Genomic DNA, 19,900 nt, shown 5'->3' on the forward strand with positions numbered 1-19,900 from the left:
CTAGAGCAGAGCTGCTGATTTTATACAATAGGTGACAGCTGTTAATTTTTATTTTTTGAGAGTACGATAAATGCAAGACCTACTTCAACATAGATAAATTCTTCATTGAATGGCAAAAAGAACATTGATAAATCTTAGCAAAATGCTAAGATTTCAGTAGTGACGATTCAGAATTAGTCCATATTCTGTAATGCAAACTCTAATTGAAATCGTGGGGCAGGAAATAAGGTGGTTGTTAGAGGGTAAATTGCCTTTTTTTAAATTTTACAGTAGAGATGAGAGTAAGAGGCAGGACCAGTCTGTTTGACAGACTTGTGTGTTGTGCTTGGGAGATAAAGTGTTAGAAACACATTTGTGGAGTGTCTGGCGAGCAAGTAGGAATTGTTTTCCCTTAGAAATGAGAAAATCTGGAAGAAGAAGGAAGTTGGGAAATCCTTAATTTTTCAAATCTCTCCTTTTCTCAGTAAAGGAAAAGCAGAATAGAACTAAGCCATAAACAAGTGTTGTTATGCTGCAGTTCCTGGTGGGGCTGGTGCCAGAAGCTGAAAGGAGCAGTGACAATTTCTACAGTTCTTTTGGAGCCAAGTGAGCTGAACAGCAAACTGATGGCACAGCATGGCTGCTACTAACAGGGCTGTGTCCAGAGGGGAGGGTTTAAACACAAATAAAATCAAATACTGCTTGGTGATACCTGTTAGAGCCAGGATTCTTTAGCAGCTGCAAAATGATGCTTCAGAGGAACTGGCCACAAGGTTAGGTCAGGGCCAGGAAGGGCTTCAGCAGAGCATGACCTCCACAAAGTGCCAGTTTATATTTGCTTTATTACAGCCAGAACATTTTTCTTCCTTGTGTCTGCTTTATTTCTAAGTGTTCTGTGTAAACTGTGCCTCATTTGCTGCATTTTGGGGGATGCTCTTCCTTGCCCAGCATATCTTTGTCTCTCTTCCTAGTGCTGTGCTCTTTGTTACATTTCTATGATGATGGTTTGATCATTTAATCTGACTTTATCTTCTTAATTTTTTATTGACAAATCTTAAAAGCCCATTCACTTCGTTTGCTGCTTTATGCCATGTTCTGTACAGCTTTTCCAGGAAGCCTTCACATACAGAGGGCAACATGAAATATCTAAAGCTTGATTTTTAATATTATTTTTTAGTTATTGTCAATGCTTCTTCCCTTGCCCATTGGTTTTAACTGTCCTTTGTGGATTTCTCTTTAAATTTGCTTGTGGAAAGTTAAAAAAAAGGCTTTGCTGGCTTAATATTGATGAATGGAAAATTAAGAGCTCACCCACGAGATGTGTTGTCTGAAGACAGGGAAGGGAAAATGCCCTTTCTGTACCTCTATTCTGTTCTGGATGTGTTTAGGAACATTTATTAAAGAGCAGATCCAGCTTTGCCCCCTCATAATGAAGAGATGCTTTTGTCTGAGCTATCAAACATTTAAAACCGGTGTAATAAACATAATCCTTTTGTAACCTTCTCTGTTGTGTAACAAACACATCTTCAGCATCAAAGTTGATCATTAGCATAGCTGGTTCCTCAAAAGCCATTTCGGAAGAGCATTGCAAATCGTTGCCTTTCAGCTAATCCGTATGCATATGCAAATCCCATTGAGCTGTTTGCTGGGCCTGGATTAGCACGGTGTATTCAGCCTTTAAAAGCCTGGATGCCTGGGGGTGGTGAGCAGAGCAAGGCACTGTGCTGGCATTTACCTCGGAATTCCTGCGCCAGCAAACTTCCAGCACTGCTGCCCAGTTCAGGAGATGTGTTTTTCCTTACTTCTTCTCTAGAAAGTGCAGAATCTTTCATTATGCATAGTGAATTTTGGAATTGAGGTTAGGTGTGATGAGGTGGTGCTGCATGAGTCAACTCATGCCCACCAAAGCTGGAGCTTCTGCCCCTTCTTCTAGAAGAAAAGCATTTGCACCGATCCTGGTGTGTGATTTTCATCAAATGTCAGTGCAAAGTGAATTTTACCTGTAAGCTCCTCCTTCTCTTTCAGTGTCTGTTGTTGGCCAGTCTTAAACATCAAGACTCTTGCTCTCTGCATCAATCTCTTTCTTAGTTACTGGAGTTGTGTGTGAGCCAGAAGCAGCAAGGTCAGGTCCTGCCTGCTGCAGGATCTGATCAATATTTTGTGGAAAGGAGAGAATCCAGCACAACATCTTATTGTGCAACTCAAGAGATGAGTCTGGAGAACACAGAGCTACTTTTGAACAGCTTCTCTTTGTATGTTTTGGTTATTTCTTTAGCTAGGTCTTTCCAGGGATACTAGTCTGGGATCCCTGTGGACTTGTTTCAGCAATTTGATTGGGAGGTAAGCTAAAATCAGTAAGGAAAATTAGTTGGCAGATGGATGGGACTGCACGGGCTGCCTCAGTTACGAAAATTATCCCAATTATTAAATGTGAACACAGTTGTTCCATAGGTTTTATTAAGGGATTGGGAAAACTGGGGGATGTGGCACTTGGAGATGTGGTTGGTGGTGGCCTTGGCAGGGCTGGGGTAATGCTTGGACTCTGTGATTTTTAGAGGGCTTTTCCAGCCTAAAGGATCCTGTGATTTCTGATGGGTCTGACAGTCTCCACGTGTCACTTCATTATCTGCTGATAATTGGTCCCAGGTTCCTGGTTTTTTATTTTCTTAGACTTTTCTCTTTTTTTCTCTTGTTTTTGGGTTTTTTTGGGTTGTGGTTTTTTTGGGGTTTTTTTTTGTTTGTTTGTTTGTTTGTTTGGCTGCCTATAGCCCTGGACTGAGTTTCCTGCAACTTTCAAAACTTCATTTTTGAATAAATTTTAACCTTGATGGAAGACATTTTTTGGAGCATATTTGTCATCTGTGACAAGTGGATTCCCTTAGCAACCTCTGTGGAGTGCTGTCTTATCACCTTTAGTTCAAAGATTATTATAAAAGCTGGTACATGACTAAAAATTGAATAGTTTTGTTAATAAATGTCTGAATGTGTGTTCCTTTTAGTTTCAGGTAACTTCTGCACTGTCTCACCTTTGAAAAGGCTGAAGGTGGCTTTCAGAGCCACAGTACCAACTTTAAATTAAGGCAGAGGTTTGTTTTTCTTCAAGCTCTATCTGCACTTAATGAAGGAACAGTATTGGCAGATGCTGAAGAAATATATTTTTCCATGGAAAATTGGATTTGGGGCATAAAACTTGTTAATGTTAATAAAGACAGGTCATTACTGGTCTCAAGTCAGATATGCAAACTGCAGGAGATGGAGTGCTGCTGGTGGCACTTGTGCTGCTGCTACTTTTGTGTGCAAAAACCCCTGGTGAGGAGTAAATCAGGCGGAGTGAGGCGTACGTCCAATCGCCTCCCTCCCATCATTTATGCCCCTCCTGATGCCTGATGCACTCGCTTGTGTCTTAGGCCTGGTAATTTACAGTCTTTCAGAAAGGTAGGCTTAGATTTAAGCTGTGCAATAGTGTAACTAATGAGAAATAGAGGGGAATTTATAGCACTCGGTGATTGATCAGCCAAGTACCTAGACATTAATTGAAATCTGAGGACTCCCAGCTGTCTTGCAGTTTAAAAAAAAAATTTAAAGGAAAGAAAAAGTGTTTTTGGACAAGTGAAACTGTTGCTTTGTAGCATTGGGGAGAACACGGTTGGGGTGAAAAGGTGGGATTCCCTAAGGAATGAAAGGGCTATTTCCTAATCACTTGCAGGCACTGGTTGATCTGTGCCCATGGCAGTACCAGTCAGTTCTGCTTTTCCAATCCCAGTGTGACTTCAGTTGTCTTTCCCTGGGATTTCTGCCCCAGGTCCAGCTGGAAACTCAGCTGTAGAGTCAGCACTTGGTGCTGCTCTCCCCTGTTTAGCAGAGGCACTCAGGCCTAACTGTTGTGTGACAAATTGTCTGGATAAATACTTGGTGTTAATCTCTGGCTTAATAACACTGTTTAACCCGTCATCTCCACAGAGAGCACACAGCTTTCTCCTCTGCTGTCAGCCTCTAAATGCACCATATTCTTGCTCGAGCTTAGTCTTGTGAAAATGTCTGAATTTTCCCATTAAGTGCTTAAAAAGTAATAAAACTAAAGCCATTAGCCTTCACTCGTCAGATCTGTATCAAGAGAAATATTCTTGGGCACCATAAATCTGATCAAGTGTTCGACATTTATATCATTCGACTTCATTCTCTGGAAATGGACCTTTGAAGGTAAATTGCATTAAGTAGGGCAGTTTAAATTTTTAATACAATCTTATTGTAACTGTTAGCAAATGATTAAAGTGCAAAGGGGGGGCTTATGTGTTTTGGGAGATTTATGTGAAATGCTCTATGATGCTTCTGCTCTGGCAGGGAACTGCTTTTGTGACAGCTGGATGTTCATAAACCCACAAACCCAAAGGATTTTTAGCCTGTAGTGATGGAGGAGATGGCTTCCTCTCTGCTGCTGTATTTCTGAAGGGTGTTCTAGGAGCAGGATTTATTCCACATGCACTGAAGCAGTGTTGGCAACACAGAGCTTAACTCTTTCCAACAGGCCTCTGTGTGCCCCAGAGGTGGATTTTGATGGCTCAGTGGGCAGTGAGCTCATGAGCTGAGGTGGTTTATTAATCTTATTTAGGTCCTTGGTGGTTTGTTTGGAGGGAGGTTTTTCTTCAAAGTATAAGAAATTCTCTAGCTTGAGTTGGGTGAACAGCATAGAAGCAGTACTGTGTTTAATGCAGCTTTTTTTGGTGTTGCTGGACGTAATTACTCTTTTCTGAGGAGAATCCATCTTAAGGAATAATATTTTTGAATATTTAATGTGAGAAAAAGTGGTGTTTTTTCAAAGTATTAGGTGACTATAACTTTTTTCTTACCTATCCCAGCAATCATGGCTCTTGTGTTGGAACCAGCTGTTCCCTGTCTGGGTGTGATCTCATGGTGTGGTTGCACCTCTGACTTCAGGCTTTGAGTTGTTAGGTAACAATTGTGTCATTTTGGCAGTTGAAAAAAGAAAATCATTGATTATTCTGGTTTTTTGGTGACCTTTTTCTTTAAGTTGAATGAATAGAACCGTCTGGATGAGGCACTTGATTTAGTAAATGTGATTAATTTATTTTTTTCTGGAGAGTGATTGCATCTGAAATGCACTAACATAACCAGCAGCTTTCTATCACTTTGTGTCCTTTTCTGTGCTCTATTAGTGAGCTCACTGGGTGTGCATGAGTCTTGAAAGCAGAAATGTTCTATATGAAAGCAGTCAGTTGGTAGTGTGCTCTCCATGAAGCTGCTTCAAAGTGGGAGTAGGAAATTACTCACTAAGGAGGTAAAATCCTGAAGCATCATATAATTTTCTGTTACCCAAATCTGTGTTTTGATGTGATTAAAAAGCAATTCTGTGTTTTGACATAGGATTAAATACATACAATGGTGTTATCCTTAAGAATGTTATTCTTGAAGGATAATGAACAACTCAGTTGCTTCCTTTATGGACATTTTACAAAACAGATCAATGTGACAACATTATCTTTGAATCTTCACTTTGACTTTTTTTCTTGTTTCAGCATTTTTTAACCTTTGCAATTTAAAATCATAAGTCTTTGTGGTGTATAACAGGATTTATCACTTGATTCTACCCCCATGGAAAGGGAGCAGAACTCCATGAGGTAAATCCATGTGCAGAAGATTTTACCTGTGTGTTCCCCTTAAATCCTTGAGTCATTGCTTCTATTTTCAGCACAGTTCAAGCAGTGACAAAAACACAGGTTTATTTTTTAAATTGCTTCAGATGCCAGAATGTTTCCAGTGGATTTATTGGTATATTTGCTTACCTAGTCTTGGAAGGCAGTGATTTGCATGGAAGTTGGCAATAAGTGATGTGCAGTGTTAATTAGAGTTACCTGTGGAGTAAAAAAAAAAAAAGCATGTTGGCATTGATTAAAGATATTTAATACCAAGCCTGATTTACAGCTGTATTTTCATATCTTGTAAGACAAGGTTTAAGAAGCAAAGATTTGTTAACCAAGCACTTTGTCCTGTGAAACTTCTTATTGCCTTTGGTGCCTTGCACTACAGATTTACATCTTTTTGGTCATCAAGGTTGCTCCCAGCAAGTTCCACCTCGGGCTGTCAGGGCAGGGAGGGGGTTTGTGCTCAGTGCAGAGCAGGAACTCCCCTCCCCTGGTGTGACTTGACAGTGGCACTGCTTCTTCAGAACAAAGTAACTTCTGACGTTTCTGGCTGCACATGGCCAGGAATGAGCTGGATCAATTGCCATTTCCAAATTCCAGCATTAGAATTGTCCAGCACTCCTTTCTCTTTTACACCTGACACGTGGGATGCCAAGCTCTCCTTTTAAACAGAGACATATAAAGGTTGTTTAGCTGAGAAAATGGATTGAATTTAAAATAACAGGCACAATGACCTTAATAGTGGCTACTTACATTAATGTTTCCCATTTGGAAGCATTTGTGGTTAGGGCTTGCTCTGGTAGTTATTACTGCCTCTCCTGCAATATGTAATTGTGGAATAAATTTACTTTTATTGAACCCTTACTTATCCTGTAAACATGGAATATTAAGCTAAAAGGCAGCTGCTGTAAAAATGTAAGCTGCTATATATCTTCTTCCACTTGTGTTTTTTTAAGGTAAAAGCAAATACAGAATACTCTGAATTTTGCATTGTTTTTTTCCCCCAAGTAGTTAAAATAGGTATTTATTTAAGCAAGTGTTTAACCCTGCTGATGTTTTTCACTCAGCCATCAGCATTGCTGAAAGCCATTTTCTGTCTGTCCATCAGTGAAGGAAGGTTTCCTGCATTCCCATCTTTTGCACCAGTGGCAGGTTTTAATTGAACCTGCTGTTTACTCGTTCTTGGACGTGCAGAGGAGATGAATGGTCTTACACAGGTTTTTATGAGAAACCAGTTTTGATTTAAATTAGTGGTAATTGGAGAAGAGTGTTTGCATCTCCGAAAATATGCAGCACCCCCGTACTGTGATCACAGACAAGAGAAATGGCTCCAGATGTTACAGGTCTTGTATGCCTGGAGTCTTCCCTTTTAATATTCCAAGCTTTCCTTGGTTGGAGCACAGTAATAACTTCCTTTTGGGAATGAAAAGTGATCAGGCTGCTGATACCCTTGGGTGTTTTCTAGGATCCATCTTAGGAGCAGGGAGAGATAAAGTCTCAGCCTAGATGAGGTTTCCCTCAACTCATCTCTTGGGTGCTGCAGTGTTCCCAGCTCTCCAAGATGTGGAACTGGATGAGACTCTCACCTTGCACCCTGAATTCTCCTAGGGAGTGTTTTGCTGTTTTCCCCTCGGTCTGTGCCTTTCTTGTCCCTGTGTTGGCTATAGCTGTGCTGATGATGTGAGAGCAGCCCTCTGAACTGGGGCAGGGCAGCTCTGTCAGTGCAGCTCCTGCGGCACCAGCACTCCTGGGGGAGGGGGATGAGCTCCCAAACGGAGCATCCGGAGGAGTCGGCTCCTTATGGGGCTACAGCTCTTGTCCTGCCAGGGAATTCAGCCCCGAGAGCCGAGCAGGAGGGCTTTGGGCTTTGCTTGGGGAAATGAGTGTGAGCTCACTTTTTCCCATCAGCAAACGCCGTGGCTTGCACGGAGATCAGAGCTGCGGTGTGACAACATCGATGTGCAGCTCCGAGCTCCTGCTCAGGGCTCCTGCAATCCGTGCGGGCAGGGCGGGAGCCGGAGCTGCTGAGGAATGAGTGGGTTTTGACTAACAAAAAGTGGTGTTTGAGATCAAAGTGGCAGGGGGTGGGAAGGTTAATTTTGTTGTGGTGAGCTAGGTCAGGTATGGAAGAAGAGGCATTCAAGCCAAGAGCTTTCCCTCCCAACTCGGAGCGGGAATTTCACATGCTTTTAATTATCAATGCCTTCAAGCAGAATACAGCTCCCAGTCATTCTAGCTCGTGGAATTAAATTTAAATGTATAAAAAATAAGCATCAGTGTCCCTCCCCAGACCAAATATTTGCTAAATATCAGTTCTTCTTGTTTACAGCTCTAAGTATCCATGGCATATCCCTCTTTATTTGCACAAGGGTTCTTGACTTTGCACATAAATTTTATTCAGCTTTTCATACTACTGATGCATTGCAATAAAATCTATCCCAAATGTATATAAAAGTACAGACAATTCAACTGATTTTTAAAAAGAGTTGTAATGCTTCTTACTCTCTGGATTATTTTTGATATCTGCCATAGATTAAGCTGGTATTCATCTGTTTTAGAAATATTTTTTGGGAGTATTAAATTAAAATATTGTGCTCAGCAGCAGCTTTGGTATGAGACAGAACCTGAAGGCTTGGAACAAAAATATTTTTGCTTTCTTGAATTTTTACTTGCTTTATAAAATATGACTTTTCTGGTGGAGTGAGGAGTTAAGAAATTTGAGGTGAGGAGTGGTCTCTTTGACCTCACCTCTGTCCAGTTTGTAGTGCCCAGCATAGCGATGTGGAATTACTGGAGTGAGTCCAGAGGAGGACATGGAGATGCTCCTAGGGCTGGAGTCCCTCTGCTCTGGAGCCAGGCTGGCAGAGCTGGGAGTGCTCATCTGGAGAGGAAGAAGGCTCCAGAGAGAGCTCAGAGCTGTTCTATGGGCTAAAGGGGCTCCAGGAGAGCTGGAGAGGGACTGGGGACAAGGGATGAAGGGACAGGACACAGGGAATGGCTTCCACTGCCAGAGGGCAGGGATGGATGGGCTATTGGGCAGGAATTGTTCCCTGGGAGGGTGGGCAGCCCCTGGATCCCTGTGAGTGTCCAAGGCCAGGCTGGACACTGGGGCTGGGAGCAGCCTGGTGCTTTGGCTCATGTCAGGTTGTGTGTTTGAGTCACTGAGCTCAGACTGCCTTGGATTTCCTTCCCTGTCCCTTCCACTTCCTTGCCCAGACTGTGCTGTGTGTGTCAGTGTGATGCTGCCAACACCCCTGTACTCACACTGAAGGGAAGAGGTAAATATTTTCCTTGGCTAATTATCTCTCCCATGTGAGATCAGGCGCTTTTGCAGATGAGGTAGTTTTCATTCATATGTGGTTTTTGTTCAGGTTTGGTCTTAATTTAAGTCTTTACCACATACAATAAAGACAAATCCATGTGCATATGTTAAAATCTGACCTTTGGTTTGCTCTCTTCACTTGCTAATGTGTTTTAAAATATTTTAATATATAGCTTCCCAGGCTCCAGATCAATAACCCAATGGGTCTGAAATGACAGAGTGCTACGATATTCCCCTTTAATTTAAACATGATTAGCTGATGAAGGTTATGATCAATATGCTAGGGGAAGATAAATTAATTGATATCATCCTTTCAGGATGATAAGAGGCCTATTGGAGGTGGGATGTAACTAATGAAGCTGCTTCTTCATATATATGAGCCATTCTTTATACAATGTATTCTCACTAAATCATGGTTATGCCATCATTCATTTACATGAAAAACATAAGCCACAGACCACTGTGTTATTAAAATTGCATTCATTTGAGAAGAAACTATGCTTACACTGTCCCTACCTGTGCTGTAATGTAGTGAGGGAAAATAATCTTGGAATTTACATAATTACCTTTTTGTGTTTTCTGGATGAGACAGACTGGGTTCTGTTGGCTTAATTCCAGCAAGTATCTGGGAGACTTTTTAAGGAGATGCCAATAAATGTCAGTGGTTTTGGTGGAGGTGTTACAAGTGGCTGCAGACTCCTTAGCACAATTTCCATTAAGTGGTTCCCTTCATGAGGAAAACTGCATTTTTGATGCCCCTAACACTACACTATACAAGTACCTGTTTCCAAAGACTGAAGTTTTGATTGGTTTTTAATTTGTGACTCAAAAGGTAGCAATAATTTTATTTTTATGTATTTTTGACATAAAAAGGGCTCTTTTCAAAGGGTTTAGCTGAATTACCATCATGAACTCAAGTTTCAGTGTGTGATGGGATAAATTTCTGTAATAGTTTGACTTGTTTAAATTGAAAAATTGTAGATGAGGTTTGAAAGTTGGCTGCATTTCACATCAGTTCTGTTTGATCTTTTTTATTATGGGTCTGCCAAGCCATGTATAGAGATGTTAATGGTTCTGATCCCTGTATCCATTTGATAAATGCTGCTTTTCCTAACATGCTGAAGAAAATGTCTTAATAAATTGCAAAACAAATTAGGCATTTTTCCAGCTGTGCTACTGCTGCTAAGGAAAAAAAGCAAAAATTAGAAATCACAATGCAGCTTCTTTCTCTAAAGAATTTCACTGGGATATGTGGTACCACCAATCCTGGTATTTATTTGATGTCAAGGACTCTTTATCAGTTCTAATATTCCAGTTATCTTTAGTCTGGGTTCCAAAGTGGATTACCCTGGTGTAATAACTGGTAAAAAAGGGAAATCCATGTTATTCCTTGGCAGCAGACCTGGTGTCTTGTGTCTGCCAAGAGAATATCCCAAAGAAGAATGGAAAAAGTTTGCTACCATGAGCTTTGTTAGTGGGGTGTTACAAACACAGAGGGGACTTGGTACAGAATTCCTGCTCTTGCTGCTTGTAATTTTTTCCCTGATTTCTCTGGTGTTCACTGGTGGAATGAGACTTTTGGATGGAGACTTCTCCATCCTCTGTGTGGAGACCCAAGCTGGAGTCTCTCATGGAGCATCATGGAAAGCCAGCACCTTCCTCTTCCCTGTAATACACCCCATGTTTGGAGCAGGCTTTGGTGGTGGAGCCCCCCTGCTTGTGTCCTGTTCACTGTGTGTTTTTCAGCTGTGCTCTGCCTTACCTGCCTGGATGTTTTGTTTCCCTTCAGTTGCCCAGAAGATCGTTTCCACCAAGAAGAAGCAGCAGCTCTCAATCGGACCCTGCAAATCTCTACCCAACTCTCCAAGCCACTCCTCCGTGTGTTCTGCCCAGGTTTCTGCCGTACATATCAGCCAGGTACAGAGAAATAAATCCTTGGAAAAGGAAGTGATAAGCTGCTTTTCATCTTTCATGTATTTAGTCCCATTTCAAGTGCTCTCTTTGCTGCTTGAGAGGTAGTTGCCGTTTTTTTAATGCTGATCTGTAGTTTGAGGTGATATTTGATTTTTTTTTTTTTTTTAGATTGGCTTGAGTTCAAGAAACAAAGCAGCAACACAGAATAATTTGGCTTTAAAGCCTGCTTGGATTAATAAGCCTGCTTTGATCATTCTCATTGATACCCAGCAGCCTGCAGGTCTGAGTAGGCCAGTCATTGCAGTTGCAGGATTTGCTGTGCTGTGGTTTGTCATCCCCTTGCTGTGTTTGGGTGGTTATTACCACTGTAATAACTGTGCTGAGCTGGTGTATCCCAGTGGTTAGAGTGCTGGAATTTTTCACTTGATGGTATTTCTGAGAAACATATGGTTAATACCAAAGTTTTCTGACTTGCACAACTTTTACCCACATGTGTTGCACATTCCCCTGTGTTTCCCTGGCGATGCCCTTCCTCAGTGTCTTTGTTTTCTAGTGTCAACTGATAATCTCTGGGCATGTCCCCAGCTGGGTTGGATATATAGTGAAGGATGTCAGATACCCACAGCCACTCTGGTGTGGTTTTCAGTCTAAACTCAGTAATATGCAGGTTATTTTGCAGCCTGAGCCACCCACGTGAGGTTTTGTTTTGATTATGGACCTTTATCCCACACAGTGCTTGCTTTTTGGCAGAAAGGAGTAACTTTTCCCACTGGGTTACAACCGTAAAGATGCAGATTGGTCCTAAAAGTTCTCTGCTGTGAGTTACTCTGCTTCAGGCTGAGTCCTGATATGACCTCAGACTGTGACTGTGGTTTTTGCTGATGAGCCCAAAGAGGATGCTGGAGTTCAGACACCCCTTTCTAATGCAGGTGCTGAGTGAGGTGTGTTGCTCTTCAGAAGAACCCTGGCAGCTTCTGGTGAAGTACAAGTTCCTACATGGGAGAGGTTCTCCCCTTTCCAGGTGTCTCAGCCATTCTGCCCAGTTCATGGCCACAGGCTCTTGGACATCACCCTCTCTGAGGGCATTTCTTGTCAATGAAGCTTTTTGTGATGAAGGACATCAGATATCTGAGGGCTCACCTGTTTCCTACCCAAGTCTAGTTTGATGGTCAACAGCAGACACCAAATTCTAGACCAGTGCCATCACCTATGGAGCAAACTTCTTGCCAGTGATAAGAACTGTTTGGGAAAATGGAGGCAAGGTAGCTTTTGTGATAAAACTCCCTAAATTCTGTTTCAATTACAGTGAAATAATGTTCTTTACTGCCTTTGCCAAGTGTCATAATTACCTAAAGGGGCAATTGCATCACCAGTCAAAGATGTCTCTCTTCTGAGACTGATGTCACACCTAAAAGTAGAGGCCAAAAATCTGTTTCATGTCATATCTCCTTTGTGCTACACTTAAAGGCAGTATGACCTTGTTTAAGGGAAGGAAGCTGAATCCTTATCCCAGACTTAAAAGAACTTTGCAACTGCAATTCCAAGTTCAAGATGATCTGGGGCAAGATTTGCCATCTCTGATCTTGGCTGGAAGACTGGCTGGTGTCTTGCCCTTTGGAACATCTCTCTTGGTGTAATGATGTTCCTCTGAAGATTTCCTCCATGAATCAAACCCGTTATCGGTGCAGTGCCCTGCCACTTGCATTCTCCACGGGAGCAGAGGCCTTCAGAGGCAGTGGTTACACACAGCACTTCACATAAGTCAGATATTGTTCCATCTCTGGTTGGATCATCCTGGAGATTGAACTCCTGCAAACTCTCCAGATGACTCTGCAGTCAAAAGCTTAAGCTTTAGAGGAAGAAAAAAAAAGAAGTGTTGAGTGTCGCCTTAACCAGGCTAGTCCTTAGCATACCTTGGGGGGAATTCTAAGGCTCAGCACCATCCAGGGCTTCTGTGGTTTCAAGGACAGGGCTTGGAGCAGTCTGGTCTGGTGGAAGGTGTCTCTGCCCATGGGATCAGCCTTTAGGTCCCTTCCAATCCAGACCATGCTCAGATTCTGTGAAAGACCTGTCTGTGTGTTTGGGTGCTTCTCTGTCTGCATGTCCAGGAGTCTGAGGTGGTGAATGCCTCAGTAAGATCCCTTTCCAGAAAATGCTCTCAGGAATATCTGTAGTTGCATATTTCCAGCTTCCTGTTTCACACAGTGAGATGTTTCCTATTCCAAAGACAAAATCCACTTGTCTTTGTTGTCTGCTCAGTTTTCCTTCTGACTTAGTTTTTAACATGTATGTCAGTCAAGGGGAAGTTTTCCCTTGAAAACCCTTGACACCCAGAGCCAACAACCCTTGCAGGTTTTTCAGGTACCTCTGTTGGCTTTCAGGGCAGCACAGGATGCATGGAAGGAATTTTATTCTTAGATCCAAGGGTTATCATTCATGACCATGATGGACAGAACTGTTGTATACTCTGTCAATAAGAGGGATGGTGCAACATTACTTCCATTCTGTCTGATGCATTCAGGTATTCCAGTCACTGTCTGGCTTTTTGGAGCACTTCAAGAGGTAGGCTGAGTTGCTTTGAACGGAAGAAGTATTGTGCAGTGGATTGGAGACCTCTTATTGGCCACAGGGCATCTTGGAATAGGTCTTTAATTTACTTTTTACAAGTACAGACCAGTCACTTCTGTATGTCTGTGCTCTGCATGTCTATCCCACTGTTCATTCCCCCATTCCCCTATCCCTTGACAATCTTCCTAGGCATGATATGCCTGTTTACCATGCTAAGTCTAATTTCAGAGAAGAAATTTCTTCCCTCACAAAACCCTACAGAAGCATTCCTTTTCCCTAAATTCATCCTGGTGTTAGAGGAGTTGCTTGTCTTTTACACCTGACATGGCAGAAGGCAATTTTAAGATATTAGCTGGGAAGAATAGTGCTGATAAAAACAGTTCCAAAGGGCTGTTTCCTGTGCCAGCCCCTGGAAGTGGACATCATCTGGTTCCCAGACCCAGGGGGCTGCTCAGCCTGGTCCCACCTTTGGTCCTCAGTGCCTCTGTGTGGGAGCTGGATAAGCTGCTGAGGGCCTGGGTTTGAGTTTGCACTGGTGTGAAAACATCTGGAAAATCCTGTGGCCAGCAGCTGTTGTTGCTGTTTGTATGAAAGACTCCAGGCCCCTCTCCAGACAAACTGATGTGCAGATCCCCAGCAGTGGGAACTTACTTGCGAGCTGCAATTGTGAAGGGAAAGATGAAAAGATTTGTTTTACCAGTGACAATAATTCCTTGAAATCTGCAGTCTGCATATGTTTTCCCACTGGCTGTTACATTCAGCTGTGAGAGGAGATTGAAAATAGCACCATGTTTCCATGTCTGCCTGCTCTCCATGCATTCCTCTATGACAGAGGGACCTTACACACCCTTTGGTGAATAAATTTTCCTTGATATCCAATCTAAATCTCCTCTGCTGCAACTTGAGGCCGTTCCCTTTCCTCCTGTCCCTGTTGCCTGGAGCAGAGCCCGGCCCTGGCTGTCCCCTCCTGTCAGGGAGCTGTGCAGAGCCACAAGGGCCCTCTGAGCCTCCTTTGCTCCAGGCTGAGCCCCTGCCCAGCTCCCTCAGCCCTTCCCAGTGCTCCAGCCCCTTCTCAGCTCATTCCTGCCCTGGACAGACTCCAGACCCTCGGTGTCCATCGACATGGACTGCAGTGCCAAGAGTTGTGTTTCCTGGTCAGCAGTATCATTCTCCAAGGAGACTTGCATTATTCCTGGGGAGTGTGTGGAGCTTAACATCCAGTACAAAGCTGCAGCTCAGGTGTGGCTGCCACACAAGCTCACTCCTTACTACCTGTTTCAAATCTGTAGTGATGCATTATATATGTGTGCACAATGCTTCCAGACAGTTTTTGCCAGCATAAATTAAACTACTAAAAGCAAAGTGCTTGGTCATCCATTATTTCGTTGTATGTGAGACCTGATTATTGATAAGCTTTTTGGAAATTTTCTGGAATTTCAAAACTAAAACTAAAAGAGGAATGATAATGTATTTAATGCCACATATATTACAATCTTTTTGTATTTACAGGGTTGTTTTAAAGTAACCTAATATTTATCTAAAACAAGCTCTGTGAGGGTGGGCAGGCCCTGGCACAGGATGCCCAGAGCAGCTGTGGCTGCCTCTGGATCCCTGGAAGTGTCCAAGGCCAGGCTGGATGGGGCTTGGAGACACCTGGGATAGTGGAAGGTGTCCCTGCCCCTGACGAGGAGTTGGAATTAGATGATCCTTGGGGTCCCTTCCAGCCCAAACCGTTCTGTGGTTTACAAGTGTTTCTCTGGTTGTGTTTTTCATTGTTCCAGACAGTGGCTTATTTTGAAATCACCTCAGAGTTTTATTTGCAAAGTTGGAACTCCACTGGTCTTGGTGTATGAAAAGAGAAACGTTGCCTGCAGGACTTCTTTTATAGAAGCTCTCTCTGTATCTTTGGGGAATAGAATATCCTGTAACAGGTTTGTGTTTTCCTTTAGGAATTACTCACTCCCATGAAATAAATCACTCAGAAATCCAAGAGACAGCTGCAAAAAGTATAAAATTATGAAGGATTTAAAAGGTAAAATTTTAGGGAATCCTTCATGTTCTCCATCTAGGAAGTAGGGTCTTAGGGTATAAATCTGTTAATTTTAGTTTAAAAAAAGCAAGATTTCCTTGCCACCCTTCTCATCTCCAACACATCCAATGGCTTGGGTACATGCTGCTACAGAGACAGGAAAAGCAAATATGGGGTAGTTGAGGCCACTTCTTCCCATCTTGTCCTGCTCATCTGTCCAGTGTTACTATTCTCCACTAGGACACTAAAAATGATAATTTCAATTATGTTTTTTCACCTCCTTTTTTTTTTTTTTATACACATCTCTCCAAGTTCTACTTCCTCTGGCACTTGAGAACGTTGTAGGAAATCTCCAGCCCTGCAGTTGCTTTCAGTGCCTTCACCTCTGCTCCCTGCTTTGGAGGAGCTGCAGGAATCAGAAGAGAGCTTGGAACATGGAGGGACTTCAGCTGGGGGTGTAAGGGATTGTCTCCTACTTTTTCATCCTTACTGCTTGCAGCTTGAAATCCTGATTGTCAAGAAGCATAGGGGAAGTCCCATCAAGCATCTTTCTCCTCAGGAATTCTGGAAATACCGTCTTACCACCTTTTCTCACTTCCTCTAGAAACTTTACTGCTTTAAAGATGGCCTTTTCCCCTTCTCTGTGCATCCCAGATGTTTACTTTTCTTTCAAAAGCACCTTCATCCACTGCTGCTCCTCTGCTGAGTTTTCTATCCCCAGCAGGCAGAATTTTCCCAGTTGTCCTGTCCCAGTCTCCCATCAGCACACAGAGCATCTCCTTCTGTAATGGTGTTTTTAGTACTCATTTATGTTATATCTAATAAGTCCTTTTAAAGAAAAAAGTCTTAATCACCTCTTGGTCCTTTCCATTCTGTCTAGTTTCCTCACCTTCCTGCTTTTAGGAATTTGTTACCTCTATTTATTGCTTTATAGGCTCAATGCTTTATTTCTTTCAGGACTAGGATGGAACATCATGGTTTTGGCTGCCTTAAACAAATTGGGATATCTTACTTACAAGTTTTGTATCTTTGCACGAGTGGCTTCAGCAAATCCTGTGCAGAACCAAGTGCAGGGCTCAATTATCCTTGTGGGTCCCTTGCACCTCAGGAGATTATGTGATGCTTGGAATGTGTTGGGATTTATGTAACCCTGTAGTAGCCCTCTTACAACCCTGAATTATTTTCATTTTCTTCATCAGTTCTCAGTGATCTGATGTCTCCAGAGTAGGTTTAACTCCAGCTATGCAGCTCAATGGCACTGGGCATTTCCTCTTAGGTTAGTGTTTAGTTTAGTAGAAATCCAGATTTGGAAGATTTTCCTCCATGTTTTCCTTACTCGTACACTAGAAAACAAATGAAAATGTTGATACTCAGTTATAGTTCTATTGTGTAGAATGGAAATGCACCTGCTGTACAAATAGAGCTATCTAAGTATTCAAAAAATAATGGCAGGGGAGATGTTTACAGGCTTGGGATAGAAATGTATGGAAAAGTGGCAGTAGGGCAGCCCTTCTGAGCTCCTGAGCCCTGACTTCACTTCTGCATAAATCGGGAGTAAATCACAAGTAAATAAGATACGGCTATGGGTTATCATTTCTTGAAAGCAGTGTACCACTGTTTAAAACTCCCTTTAATCCTTGCAGACCAGTAATGGAGGAGGGAGTTTAAGTGATTATTCCTCCTCTGTCCCATCAACTCCAAGCACCAGCCAGAAGGAGCTGCGGATTGATGTTCCTCCCACTGCCAACACACCAACTCCTGTCCGTAAACAGTCCAAGCGGCGATCCAACCTCTTCACGGTGAGTGAGCCAGGGACCTCTGCTGCTGGGCTATGTATGTGTGTGCTGGGGAACAGCCTGGCCTTCAGCCCTGTGCTGCTGGGCTGTGTGTGTGCTGTGGTTCAGCCCTGTGCTGCTGCTGTGCTGCTCTGATCCACACAGGAGTGCTGAGACAGAGCTTTGGGCTCCAAAACAAGAACATCGTGGAATTATCATTGGGTGGTTCTGTTTGAGACTTAAACAGGAACACTTTTCCCAGGAAGACAGCCTGAGAGACTTGAGCTTGTTTAGGCTGGAGAAGGGAAGGCTCCAGGGAGAGCTCAGAGCCCTTTTCAGTGCCTAAAGGGGCTCCAGGACAGCTAGAGAGGGACTGGGGACGAGGTCATGGAGTAATGGGACTTCCATTGACAGGGCAGAGTTAGATGGGATATTGGGATGGAATTCCTCCCTGTGAGGATGGGGCCTTGGCACAGGGTGCCCAGAGCAGCTGTGGCTGCCCCCTGGATCCCTGGCAGTGTCCAAAGCCAGGCTGGATGGGGCTTGGAGCGGCCTGGGATAGTAGAAGGTGTCCCTGCCCATGGCAGGGATGAGACTGGATGGGCTTTAAAGCTCCTTCCCATGCCAAACTATTCTATAACTACCCCATGCTACTTTTATTACTATATAGAATCAGATCCCTTTTTTCTTCTCCAGGGTTAAAAAAGATAATGGAGATTAAAGTAAGTTTTTTTTCTTCCCAAACCACTGGTTTTTTTGCTTCATTGAGAGGCCGAATATCCTTAAACAAAAAAAACAATCAAATAGAAAGTTGCCTGGTACAATATATCTTTGTTATACAGAAATAGTTTGGGTGATGCCAGTGAAGCCCTGAGTGAATGTTTCTTTGGTTGAAGCCTTTTTGCTGAAAGCTCTGGGATCATGTTGCAGGCATAACTGTGGTTTGTAAGCAGTTTTTGACAGTTCACACATGTCATAGCAAACTCAGAATCCCTCTGGGCTCTCATGTAAACCCCTTGGGGGTTGTAGCTATATGTTAGTTGTGTTAAGGAACCCACAACTTCCCTGTCAACATGGTGAATTTATATATTTTATTCCAAAGGTGAAGTCATGCTCACTTCCCACATACAAACCTGATAAAACCTTTCCTCATACTCTGAGGGAAATCTGAGCTCTCCACCCTCAGCAAGTGGAAAGTTTTGTCACTGTTTTGGAGCTCTGAGTGACAGCAGAATCCTGTGTCCATCCCAACAGAGGTATTTTGATTTAAACTTAGATCTCCTACTCCCATAAAGGAGAAGAAATCATGAATTTGTGTTTGGGTGCAAATGTGTAGGTGGAAAACAATAAAATGAGTGGCCTGGGAAGAAATGTCCCAGCTTTGACCACCACTATTTGATAACAGTCAGATTTCTTCCCATTGGTGGGAATAATCAGGAGTTTGGTGGGAGAATTCCAGAGTTCCCAGCCCCACTAGATGTCAGTGTCAGCCCAGAAACCAGCAGCAGCCACAGCTCTGGCAGCAGAGCTGGGATGCTGCTGTATCCCTGAAAACATCGCTGACCATCCATGTCCAGGCTGAAGGATGTGTGAGGTGCTGCCAGGGCTCTGGAGGTGGTGCTGGCATTTGGGGAGCTGGGAATCTCTGGAGCAGCTGTAAATTTGAGAAAGGGAGGAGAGAAAAACTCACCCATCTACAGTCACAGGAAAGGTTTGAGAAGAACATTTAGTCAGCTGTAAACAAACAGACTAAAGCTCTGCTTTGTGATAATTAGTGAGAACTATCTTTACTAATGTGAGAGGGTGTTGATAGTTGTCTTAATGTCTGATAACTGAGAAAAATAATAATAGTTTGCTTTTGCAGAATTAGCTATGTCTTTTAAGGTGGGTGTAGTGAGATTGTTTAATGAGTTGCCCTGTAATCGATGTCCTGAAGTACTTAACACCCACTCTGCTGTAACCCAGCTTTTGTGCCAAGTTATAACCTGGAATTATTTAATTGAACAAGCAGATAACCAGTATTTTCTGTGTAGTTATGAATAGAGAGTGTAATTAAAATATTTTATGGTTTAGCTCTGGATTTCTTGCTGTGCTTCTCTTCCCAGTCACTTATACCTTTATCTCTTAGAGAATCAGATCTGTTTCTGTTTAATAATTGCAAGTTACCCCTTGTTATTTAGCACAGGTAATCTGTTTAGTGCTCTTTAGGTCCTCTGTTGTTGGAAGAGGACCAGGTTAAGTAGAAAATATTTGATTCTTCTTAATTACAGTTTTTGAGTTGGAATAGGGTTGAAAATTTTAAACATGTTCAGTGTATTAAATGCAGCATCTCATCTTTTTGATGTTGAGTATTATGTTTGTTATGAAACCATTGTTGCAGCAGCTGATTTTCTCCTTAAGTGATAAGATAGATGAAATATTAGAGGAGTTAATATCCTTTGTTTTGGGCAGTGTGATAACAGCAAATAATCTTGTATAGGGAGGTGAGGATTTAAAATGCATTTATGAGGTTCACTGAGCAAGAAGCTGATTCTAACCATGCCTGATCCCACACTGGGTGAGGGAATTTCTGGCATAAAAAGGTACATCACCTTTCCCACATTCAGTGTTACCTGTCTTACATATTTACAGAAATCCAAGGAAGTTTTTCAAA

General features: G+C 42.6%; 1 protein-coding gene across 9 annotated transcripts in view; it reads left to right on the top strand.

The window, feature by feature from the left end:
- Positions 1–19,900, top strand: part of AGAP1 (ArfGAP with GTPase domain, ankyrin repeat and PH domain 1) — a 289,598-nt gene that overhangs the window by 117,887 nt on the left and 151,811 nt on the right. For all 9 annotated transcript variants that reach the window (XM_079310686.1, XM_079310687.1, XM_079310688.1 and 6 more), the window contains 2 exons: positions 10,751–10,878; positions 17,116–17,271. In XM_079310686.1, coding sequence (XP_079166812.1) covers positions 10,751–10,878; positions 17,116–17,271 — 284 coding nt within the window. The remainder of the gene's footprint in view (positions 1–10,750; positions 10,879–17,115; positions 17,272–19,900) is intronic.

Source organism: Erithacus rubecula (genome assembly GCF_903797595.1).
Source record: "Erithacus rubecula genome assembly, chromosome: 8".
Lineage (NCBI taxonomy): Eukaryota > Metazoa > Chordata > Aves > Passeriformes > Muscicapidae > Erithacus > Erithacus rubecula.